The sequence below is a fragment of the Lynx canadensis genome, chromosome C1 (genome assembly GCF_007474595.2).
Source record: "Lynx canadensis isolate LIC74 chromosome C1, mLynCan4.pri.v2, whole genome shotgun sequence".
In the NCBI taxonomy this organism is placed as follows: domain Eukaryota; kingdom Metazoa; phylum Chordata; class Mammalia; order Carnivora; family Felidae; genus Lynx; species Lynx canadensis.
Genome location: NC_044310.1, coordinates 32,667,075 through 32,679,259, shown reverse-complemented (window position 1 = coordinate 32,679,259; position 12,185 = coordinate 32,667,075). Strand labels below are relative to the sequence as shown.

Below are 12,185 nucleotides of genomic sequence, written 5' to 3'. Positions count from 1 at the left end.
TCTTATTTACCCATTCATTAGCTGATGGGCATATGGATTGTTTTCGCTTTTTTGCTATTATGATTTAATGCTACTAAGAACATTTGTATACAGATTTTTCTGTGAATGTATGTTTTCATTTTTTAACTGTATATCTCAGGAGTGGAATGGCCGTGTCATATGGTAATTTTGTGTTTAACTTTTCAGTAAACTGCTAAACTGTTTTCTGAAGTGGCTGCACTATTTTACTAGTAATATTTAAGTTTCAATTTCTCCATGTCTTTGAACACTTGCTATTGTCTATTTTTTTAATTATAGTTATCCTAGTGGGTGTGAAGTGGTATCTCATTGTGGTTTTGATTTGCATTTCCTTGCTGACTAATCTTTTCATGTGCTTATTGGCCATTTGTAGATCTTTGTAACTTTTATCTTGCCCATTTTTTAAAATACTGTTTGTTTATTTAGTTATTTATTTTAGAGAGCGTGGGGGAGGGGCGGGGAGGGCAGGGAGAGAATCTTAAGCATGTTTCATGCTGAGCGTGGAGCCCAACACGAAGCTTGATCCCACAACACTGGAATCATGACCTGAGCCGAAATCAAGAGTTGGATGCTCAACCAACTGAGGCACCCAGGTGCACTGATCTTAGCCATGTTTTGCAGTCAAATACTCTGCCGATGAGCTGTGTATCCAGATCTTTGCCAATTTTTAGATTTTTTTTTAATGTTTGTTTATTGTTGACAGAGACACAGAGCATCAATGGGGAGGGGCAGAGAGAGGGAGACACAGAATCTGAAGCAGGCTCCAGGCTCCGAGCTGTTAAGCACAGAGCCCGATGTGGGGCCCGAACTCACGGACCGTGAGATCATTACCTGATCCGAAGTCGGAGGCTTAACTGACTGAGCCACCCAGGGAGTTATCTTTTTATTATTGAGTTTTGAAGATTCTTCGTATATTCTGGATACTTGCTCTTCTTACTGAGGATTGGTCCTAAATTACTTGCCTTGAGGTAGGGAGAAGTATTTGATGGATACAAAGACCATAGTTAAAAGGTCTGGTGAATTTTCATTCAGATTTTTTTTATTAGAGAGAGAGAGAGCGAGCGAGCGCGCGAGAACGCACGTGCACACACATGGATGGGGGAGAGGGGCAGGGGGAGAGAGAATCCCAAGCAGGCTCCAAAACAGGATAATAGGGGATATAGTGTGATGAACATTCTGACATATTCTTCACCCTTCCTGATTTCTTAGTCTGTTCTTCTCTGCTCTTACTGCTTGACCTTATTGCACTTTCCATTTACTTTCATTTTATACAATTTGTGGCTAAACTTGTATTCTCTCTCCTATTCTTAACCGTTTTGCAGTCCTACTTTTTGTGTTCCCTAGGCTACAAAACCTACCCTCCTTAGTGTTCATGATATTGTATAAAAGCCAATGTTTTCTGTGTATGTCCATCTTAATTGACATGTAATGATAACATTGTTGCCTTCTGTGCTTTAAAATCACTTGCAGCCATCTCCAGTACAATTTTCCCAAGGTTTTTTTTTTTTTTTTTAATTAGTGCCTCTTCTCTTAATTATCTATTAAAGTTCTCCAAAGTTAAGGTTGGCCTCTCGTCTTTCTTTAATATTCCTGTGTGAATCCATCATTCTCACATGATTTTAATTGCTTTCTAAGAGTATAGGACTCAGATCTCACTTTTTTAGCTCAAGCTGTGCCACTGCCTTCAGGTTTAGCTAGGGAGCTGAGATGAGCAGCTGATTGCTACTCAGCAGACTTCTTTTCCCTTTACTCCCTTCCTCTGGCAGATTTCTCTTCAGGCTGATTAAGAGAGGTTATTTCCTTGACTGCTTTAATAATTACCTGTGACTAATGGTATAACAAGTCACAATGCTTAGTTAAGTAACATGAGTCAAAGGGGTTGTTCCTTCATGGGTGCTAGTGAATTTTATACTTTGAAATCTTTTGAAAGATAGGTCTGAGTTAGGAAATAAGAAAAAGAGAAGGAATAGTCTCTTACCTCTAGTGCTGTAGCATTTATTTTGAACAAAACTTTTAATTCTTCTAATATTATGCCTATGCTTCCATTCAAGCTGTGCTCACAGGCACTGATGCATGAATCTTCTCTTTGTGGAGATGAAATTAAGCTTAGAGAAGTTAACAATATACCAAAGGTCACAATTGGGATTCCAATCTAGGTCTTGACTTAATTTGTAAACTATAAGGCATTATATCCCTGTGTCGGTGGGGAGAAAGGAAAATAAGAATTAAGATAATTATTTCGGAGCTTTTTCAAATACTTAGTCCCATTTCACCTACTGCTCCCAAATAATGCATCATATACTACTTTTAGTTTGTTAAACATTGCTTCCTAAGTGTAAATAGTTTATAACTATTTATAGTTAATAAAAACTATATGTAGTTTTTATGTAACTATATATAGTTATATATATAAATAATATTTATATATATAAATAAAATAATTTTATTTTATAAAAAAAATTTTTTTAAGTAATCTCTGTGCCCACTGTGTGGCTTGAATTCATGACCTCGAATCAAGTCACATGCTCTACTGACTGAGCCAGGCAAGTGCCTCTGTAACTCAATTTAATATAATATACACTTGAAGACTGCTTGTGTTAAAAGGAATTCCATATTCTTGTGTTGCTATGGTATGTAGTACAGTAACTTCTTACTGGAGTATACTTATCAAATGAAAATGACTGGTTTTACTACCATTCTGGTAGTGTCATTCTGCACAGACTTTCTTGCATTTGGGATTTAAAGCATTTGGAGAAAATTCTAGGTACTTTTGACACCACCTTAAACTGTATAAATTATGGATGTAATTGAATTAGTTAATACAATTATTCAACTATAGTTGGCTTCAGAAATATGAGCTTATAATTCAGAGGACACTGAGACTTTCCTGACTGAACTGTGAACCTTAACCTTCTTTTGTGAGATTTCCATGTTGCTGATCATTTGCTAGGTAGGGAGAAGATTGGCAGAACCCCAGCCTGGAGTTCACCATTTAGGAGCAGTTATCTGGATTAAAAAGGCAAAAAACTGAAACTGAGGCATTGAAGCTAGAGCAGATTAGAAAGATATCTAGGAGCTAGAGTTGGTGGTAATTGGTAACCCATTGGGGATCCTAAAGGTGTTGATGTTTGGGGGACTCAAAATATAAGATCCTGTTCCCTTGCCTGATTTCTGAACTGAGGAGTTTAAACAAGAACAGACAGTTGAAAAAATAAAATATTACTGCTTTTAAAATTGGGTTTCTTTTTTTTTTTTTTTTTTTTACAAACTTTGTGCTAGTTTTGTACAACTATCATTGCTGTCTAGTGCCAGAACACTTTTCATCATCCCAAAAAAACCTGGTAGCAGTCCGTCTGCATCCCCCCCATCTTACGGTCACTACTAATCTGCTTTCCAAATATGTGGCCTTTTGTGTCTTGACTTCTTTCACTTAGCATCCATGTTGTAGCATGTTACAGATTATCATTCCTTTTTATGGCTGAATAATATTGTATATTGTATGGATATTGTGTAGATATGCCACATTTTGTTTATCCATCAGTTGAGCATTTGTTTTATTTCTGTTTTTTTTGCTATTATAAATAATATTGCTATGAACATTTGTATGCAAGTTTTTGTGAACATATGTTTTAAATTCTTTTGGGATGTGCACATACCAATCGTGTGTGTGTGTGTGTGTGTGTGTGTCCATCTGTCCCAAAGAGGATTTTTTATATAGACATACACACATACATACATGTCTAGGATTGAATTGCTGGTTCATATGGTAACTTTTCGAGGAGTTACCTTTGTTTTTGCTAAAGCTGATATTGTAGACTACTATAGAATGTGGTTTAGATTTAAAAACCAAATGGTCTAGCTCACTCTCCACATTCTTTTATCCCCACTGACCTAATTTAGACCATGGGACAGCCCACCTGGTATCTAGATTGTTAGGGTCAGCAGAGCAGGTACACCCAGATCACTGCCAGTAGAGTCCTGGATGTAGAGTCCTGGAGTATCTCTACCTAGTAACCAAGTTACTTACCTCTTTGGTGAGGAGTGGGCTAAGAGCCCAGGAGTGTTTAGAGAAGTGAGTCATTCCTCATAGAAATCAAGAGTTGGAAAGAAGTGTTCTGCTCTAACAAAGGCAAAGAAAGGAGTTAGGCTGGAAGGCTATTCTTAGATAATAGGATTGTGTCACTTTATGATAGGAAATACATTAAAGAAAGATGATGAATTTTGTTTTGGAAATGACAGATTTCGGTTTTCCAGGATAGAATGTTATTAGATATTTATGTGAAGATTAGGAGATTGATCCCTGCTAGAGATACAGATTTGAGATTCATACTGTAATTGAAATACAGGATAGTTAAATCACCCATAAAGTGAAACAGTTAAGTGTCTATTAGTTACCATATCTGGAAGTCTTGGAGGTTTTGATTCTGCCTACTGATGTTTCAACTGTATCTTATTCTGAGTGATTTGTTTTCTTCTATGTTTTGTGACTTTTTTCCCCTCCCTCCTTCTGGGTTTTGTGATTTTCTATTGTGAATTTATTTATTTGGGAACCTTGCCTGTGGAAATTCTTCTAGGCCTAGATCAAAGGCAGATTCCCCAGAAAGGATTTGGATTTGCTTTTCTCAAGGATGGGTGGGGAACATTACCATCCTAGGACTACCCTAAAGAAAATTTTAAGTATGAAGCTTTTTAAACCATAATCTAGTGAGAGTCAGTTTATGGTTATGAATATCAGAGGAGATACTGTTTTATTGCTATCATAGCCGCCCTCCATGTCCTCCTTGGCACTCAGTGCCAAGAAACCATTTTCCTTGCTACTATTCTATTGGGTAACACCTGGACTTTGCTGCTTGTACCTTGGGTCCCGTTAGGCCTTGTAATTGCAAGCTGAAATTCATAGGGTTTGGCAGAATGCCTTGAAGGTGAATGAAAGCTGGTTTCAGTACTCTGTATACTTTAGCTTCTCTCTTGTACTTAGTGTTTGGCAGGGTTATTGATTAATTTATAAAAGATTTTAAAAAGATTTTATCCATTGTTTTTAATTTTCAGTGGCATGTTGATTAAGCTATCTAGTCTGTCATTCTGCCAGAAAGAGAAGTGCCTTGTCTCTGTCCAGTGTGTGCAGGAACAATTAGATGCAGGGAGTTCAGTCAGCTTCTGGATTAAAGGTTATAAACTTGGGACAAAATCTGATGTTTTCTTTGGTCCACATAGTGTTAAGAAAATAAAAATCAGGAGATTATAAATAAAATTTTGGATATCTTGCTTCTCTACAAAAATTAGTTCTTAGAGAGGCACCTAGCTGGCTCATTTGGAAGAGCATGCAACAACTCTTGATCTTGAGGTTGTGAGTTCAAGCCCCACGTTGTGTGTAGAGATTTAAAAAATATAAAATCTTAAAAAAATAAAAATTATTTCTTAGAATACTGGGCTTGCAGTCCTGCTTAACAGCAATTGGCTGGAACTGGGAATAGTCGCTGATCCATCCCCTGCAGCATGAACGTTTTCTTTAGTTGCACACAGTCTCTACCATTTGTGCAGTGTATTCATGTGTATATGCTTATATCCATTCCAGCTTCTCTCATTCATGTTACCTGTAAACACTTGTGGATCATCCTTTTGCCAATTAGTAGTGCTAATAGAGACTTTTACATCTGCTCATTAATTTATTTAATCTAACAAACTTGCAGTTTATCCCTGATGAGTAAATAAAATTACATAGATGGTATTTATCCCCATGTTACAGGTGAAGAATCTGAGGTTCAGTGAGGTTACATAAATTCTTCAAAGTTTCACAGTATCACAGTAGAATTTGAACCTGGAACTTCTTATTCCAAACTCCTTTGTTCAAATGTATTATTAACTCTTTTTTTTAAATAATGGAACCATTCTTCAGATGAAGTCTTAGTGAGGTCTGGTGTATAAAACCAGGAAAGATAGCACTGCTTTGATGGAAGAGTAGATAGAGTGGGCGACAGTTATGTGGGGTTGGGAACCTGCATACTCAGCTCTTTGGTCTCCTCTAGACACCTCTCTGCAATCCATGGGATTCTACTAAATAGTTTGGACGCAGTCTCTGTATATCATAAGCATAACAATTTGCTAAATTTTGAGTTTTCAGCTCCTTTGGATGTTACAGTGTATCTATTTCTCTTATTCTCTGGTATGTTTGTCTTCAGTATAATTCCTCTTATCGTTTAATAGCATTTTTGATTCATATGGGTATTTGTTCAGATAGTGGTGAATGTTTTAGCCTTCTATTTGTTTTCAGAGTGTTTTAATTAGAAATGAGTCTTATTTACAGTTTAATTTACTTTGGAGCTTCTAATAACTAACTCTTCTTTACTTTTCAGATTCTCTTTGTGGCCAGATGGGTTTGTATGGACAAGCTTGTCCATCTGTAACTTCATTAAGGTGAGTACTCTTTTTTTCCTTATTGGAACATGTAACATTTTAAAAGTTATGCTGGTCAGATCATATTAGGATGAATTCAAGGTGAGGTTTGTAATAAAATACTGATAGTTTTGTCAGACTATGCTATCTGATGGTTTGGGAGATATTTTTGCTCACAGAGACATTTGTGATAATGGGATTTGGGTCTTAATTTCCATTTAGTGAATTTACGTATGTTCTTGTATATGGAGTAACAAAATTTTTATACTTTGTCATTCCTTTTAAAAAAAAGGATTCTGCTTTCTACTTGTTTTAATTAGAAAATACCCAGTAAATTTTGATTGCCTTTGTGTAGCAGATTAAATAAGACTCAGTGCTAGTTTTTATCTCTTTGTAAATGATGATGTAAACACGACACCTTGATGATCCTCATTTGCAATAAATAAAGTGTAAAAAGTAGGAGCTAAGTTACATACAACCTAGTAGTCTTAGATTTTTTTTGAAGTTGCTAAGTCCTTTCTACAAATTAAATCTTATGTGAAATCCAGTGAAAAACAGATATACAGGACTTTTTTCTGTTTGCTTAGGCTTTCATGTTCTACCCCCACAGTTGCCCCTGAGGGGTTGTTGCAGGTCCCGGAGAACAGTCTGAAAAAATAACCTAAGTCTAATCTGTTAATTAAAATCTTTCAGACTAGCGTATGAAGTGTTGATGGAAGCATCATTTAACTACTTGCAACTGCTTCAACTAGTGCATCATTTATTCAGCATATAAGCACCTAATGTGTTGTCAAGCACTATTCTCAATGCTAGGGCTGTAACAGTGAACGTAACAGATCAAAATCCTATAATAAGGAGCTACCTTCTGGTGAAGGGACAATTAATAAACAAGAAGTATCTGTTGTTATATATGGTGCTGGACGTGAACACAAAAAGTATGTTAGTGATAAGGACTAAGGTAAAAATAAATATAGAGAAAGGGAATGGAAAATACAGGGGTGTGTGTTATTTTTAGATAGGGTAGCCAAGGAAAACCTTTACTGAAATGGTGACAATTGAAGACCTGAAGAGAGATGGACTCTTCCACTTTGGGTATGTGGAATATGAGCATTCAGGCAGAGGGAATCCAGGAACTGGTAGAGCAGGAGACTTGCCTGTGTGTTGGAGGAACAGTGAGGAAGTCAGTGTGGCTAAAATAGAGTAAGTGATGAGAGTTGGGATTGCTCAGTTTGGAGGGCAGAAGGAGAGAAAGGAGGGATAAAAAATTATTAGAGTGATGATGTGAATCAAGGAATCCTTGGCTTGAAAGCAGGTTTGATGTCTAGAATGCCACAGAAGAAAAATGAAGTTGCATTTTTATGTTCTTGAATTTTCAGCTGGTCAGGGATGGCTATCCTTTGTCCTCAGTTAGGAAAGCTTTAATCTTTGCCATTATGCACCTCTTTCCCTGAGAATGCATCTCCAGCTTGAGGAAATAGGTGGAGAGGTTTGCTTTTCTACTTTGTGTGTCCTCTGCCCCCCTACCTCCAAACAAGGGACACCTATGTAGCCTCTGAATAGAACCTTTTAAAAAAGACTATTATCGTTTCTTAATTCCCAAGCTCCTGTGGAACTAATTGACCTAATAGTGATTACTGCCCAGTATGATGGGAGGAATCATTTTACCCTTTTTTTGAATGTTTAAAACTTTGGATATGATCATATTGGGATATTTTTCAGACTTGATCTTCTGTTGATTAGACTTCCTGAAAGTAATTTTAGTTGTGGAATATGCTGAAATAATCCTATACTAAAGTCATGGACTGAGATTATAAACCCCTTTATTTGAGTTTTTATGTTAAGGTTTAAGCTTGCACTGTGACATTGGGTTAGGAATAATGTATATCTAACTTTGTGCTTGGTAGAATTATAGAATTGGAAGGGATGATGGCAAGAAAAGAGCTAACCTTGAGTTATTGGATAATTTGGCTAATTTGTAACACTGACAATTCTTGTTGCATAATATTCTAGAATCTTTTTTGAACATATAGCTATAAATTTAGCATTAGGACTCTGGTGTCTGAGTTGGGTGGTTTGTAGTTTTTATATACAGCTTCATTTCTGTTAATATTCTGCATGGTCCATCTACGAAGCAGAGAGTTCCTAGTCTTAAATGTATGGGTAGAAAACGTCGTTTGTCATGATTTTTTTGTAACTGGAGGCAAGCCTTGAGTTTGATACAAGGAAGAGAAAGAATGACTATTCTTTGTGGTGGTGGTGGGATAGAAACTGGATTACTTAAACCATAAAAATTTTAGTCTGCTTTCCCATAGTCTTCCCCAAACCAGAAATGACCTCCCCAGTGACACGATCCAAATAGGAATAGTCAGAACTTCTTAACTCAAATGTAACTGATAAACATACTTTACTTGTATGATACTACCTTATATGTATCTTGGGTTGTACTATCTGTATATCTAGAAAATGGCTAGCTTCAAAATAAGTATATGAGTTGGTGGTGAAGAGCTGGATATGTGGCTGAGAATGAGAAAATGGGTAGGTAGGTAGGGATTTGTAGGCATAGGTGAGAGGGGAGTGGACCTTTTAGTGTAAATGAAGGTAGGGGCTGAAATGAAAGTATGTGATAATTAAAAATCTGTTGGGTAGGAAAGGATAGTAAATGGATTATGCCTCACTACCTTAAATATTTAGGCTAAACAAGTTAAGTATTGTTTTGGTAGATATTCAGTATTTAATCTGAATATGTTAGGATTAATTTTTAAATTGAACTTGTATTTTATGTATTAAAATAACACATTGTAGAAAATTTGGGAAGACAGAGAGAGATGGCCATTTTTTTTTTTAATTTTTTTTTCAACGTTTATTTTTGGGACAGAGAGAGACAGAGCATGAACGGGGGAGGGGCAAAGAGAGAGGGAGACACAGAATCGGAAGCAGGCTCCAGGCTCTGGGCCATCATCAGCCCAGAGCCCGACGCGGGGCTCGAACTCACGGACCGCGAGATCGTGACCTGGCTGAAGTCGGACGCTTAACCGACTGCGCCACCCAGGCGCCCCGAGATGGCCATTTTTAATGTTTTCGTATCATACAGTTCTATACCAGTAGGTGTTAATGTGTGAATTAGAAAAAGACACCCCATATTTTCTGTAAAAGAATGATTGCAAAAAATGTTGTAGTGATAGGTGTCGCAGACTGTGAGTCTGGAGTTCTCTCTTGTCCAGCAATAGAGCAGACGCAGAATTGAATATGAGAGAGGCAAATGTCTGGGAGGAGACAGGAGCCCCAAATAGGGGTTTCTGCTCCAAATTTATTGAGCTCACAAGATATTACCCACGTGGTGAACATGAAGAAAACAAGATCTTATATATGTGAATGTGGAGAAAACAATCAGGTAGTAATCATTAACTTGTACATGTAAAAAGCAAAGGGTCTGGGGGCAAATGGAGTTTCTGATCAAAGTACAATAGTACATTGGTGTCAAATGGAAAGTAGTTTTACTTATGATCCTGTTACAATATTTCACTAACTAACCTTGGGCGTTTTCACCCCCATGGTGGCAGCTTTCAGCCCTAAGCTTTTTTTCCTAACCCATTATGTAAATAGAACCTATTTCCCTACGATAGCAAGGTATACTCTTTAATCTTTGACCAAGTTGGTTTTAATTAACACTTCTGTTTTTCTTTGCTTGTTAGTATAGGTAGCATTGAATATTTGCAAGTTACTGTAACAACACTGTATTCTGTATAATGAGCCTTTTTTTTTTTTCCTTAAATCAGGGTGCTGTCAGGGGCAGAAACCACACCACTTATTTGTACAGAGATACCTTAACAGAATGTTAACTAGGTAACAGAAAGGATAAAAATAAAACTCTAAGGATCATGGAGAGAGACACTTCCAGAAACATCTACCAGACCCCAAGGGCCTCTGAGACCAAAGGGAAAACCTAGAGATTAAAGGAAGGCGTCCTGTAGAACCAAACTTGGACCTCTGAGGACGAAGGCACTGTATGACTTGCTGCCTGGTGTCTGAGTTCAAAAGAGCGGGTCCTAGGGCTTGAGACCCAGACCTCGGAGGAATGGGTATTGCATCAGTGCGGGTGTCTTTCAATGGTGTATGATGAAAATAGTTCCACAGGTGTTGGGAAAAACTATAAACCGGATTCACTTATGTACTATGGGGGAGGATCTGCTGTTGTAGGAGTGAAGAAATCTTTGGTGGGGTAATGCCTTTTATGAAGCCTAAAGAATAAACTAGAAGGCAACAGTATCTTTTTCCTTCCTCGAGTTGTGGTCCATCTTTAAATGCTCCCTCTTGGCAGAACCTTATAGGAAACACCCTGGCAAAGCACATGTGCGTTTAGAGTCCCAGTTCTAGCATCATTAAGGCAGATTGGGAAGAAGGGCTTGGGGTTTGGTTGCTGGAGCTGACGAGGCAGTAACTTAATAAACTTGTTCTGGCAAACTGCTAAGAATAAAATGTATAAAAAAATGTTTTTTCAGATCTATTTTGCAGCTAGTGTTTATGTGATTTTAACAGAATGCTTACATTTGCTAAAGAAAAAATCTGATTTTGTAAATTATGTGAAATTGTATTAAAAGTAATATAAGATTCACAAATATTGCTTGCAGTTTAAATCTATTGCATTCATAGTCTCAGTTTGGATAAATCTAGATAGTGAATACTGAGTCATGTACATCTGTTCAGTTCCTCAGTTTTGAATAGTAAGAGTGAGAATTCAGATGATGATGGATATGGTTTCTATCAAACAATAGAATCTTAAAAATTTAGCAGAATCTGTTTGGTTCCTGAGTTTGCATAAGATGGATTTGAATCCTGAGATGTACCTGTATTTTATTTCCAAGTACAGATTCAGTAAGAGCAAATGCTTACTGAAAGTAGAAACTGACCTTGAACATTTGCTTTATGTAGACAAGTCAACACATATGTGTACATAATTTTTTCACATGTTGTAGCAATAGACTTATTATTTGGTTTGATTAAAGCAAAATAAAATTTGATGTTTCTTTAGACTTGTTCAAATGAGGTCCTTTCTGCATTTCTGAATTGCCTGGTAATTTTATAGGATTGAATTTTTATGATTCATATGTATATAAATTTTGGGACACTGGGTTATTCGTAGCACTATAAGTAGTTTCTGGTGACACTTCTACCTGAGATCTTGTCCTTTTGTTGTGTTTTTGTTGTTTGTTTGTTTGTTTTCTGCTTTTACCCTTTTTTTGCACTTGCTTTTTCCTTTTTGTTATACCTCTCCCTTAAAGAGGATTATTGATCCAGGCTGTCTGTTTAGGATATACTAGGAAACACATAGGGATATTTTAGCACCAGTGAAGCTCATGTGTTAGCATCCCAGATGTTTCCTATCCATCTGTTTCCTCATTTCTCTTCTCTTGATACTGTTGATCCTGCTGTTTTGCTATTTAGAATGGCCAGAGCAGGGTGGATTTATTTTAAGACCGCTTGCTGCCTTGTTTCTAGTAATAGGCTTGGTATTGATAAGGCAGCTCTGATATGTAGTCTTAGCATCAAGTAGCTACAGGTTTAAATCTCTGCCATATATTACTCATATGATCTCAGGAAGTTGTTTCACTTTTCCCAATTTTGCTATAATAGGGTTATTAATGCTTACCTTACTGGTCTGTTAAGATTCATGGGATTAAATGTATACATAAGTCACCTGGCATTTTTTCCTCTTTTCTCTATTTCAATAGTAGGAAGCAAAGAGGTCATCATTTTTAGAATGAAAGAGGACAAAT

At 36.8% G+C, this 12,185-nt stretch overlaps 1 protein-coding gene across 1 annotated transcript in view; it reads left to right on the top strand.

Annotated features, from left to right (window-relative positions):
* The window catches only part of FOXJ3 (forkhead box J3), a 146,605-nt gene that overhangs the window by 13,958 nt on the left and 120,462 nt on the right, over nt 1–12,185 (top strand). The window contains 1 exon segment of the mRNA XM_030324147.1: nt 6,372–6,432. Coding sequence (XP_030180007.1) covers nt 6,389–6,432 — 44 coding nt within the window. The 5' untranslated portion in view covers nt 6,372–6,388.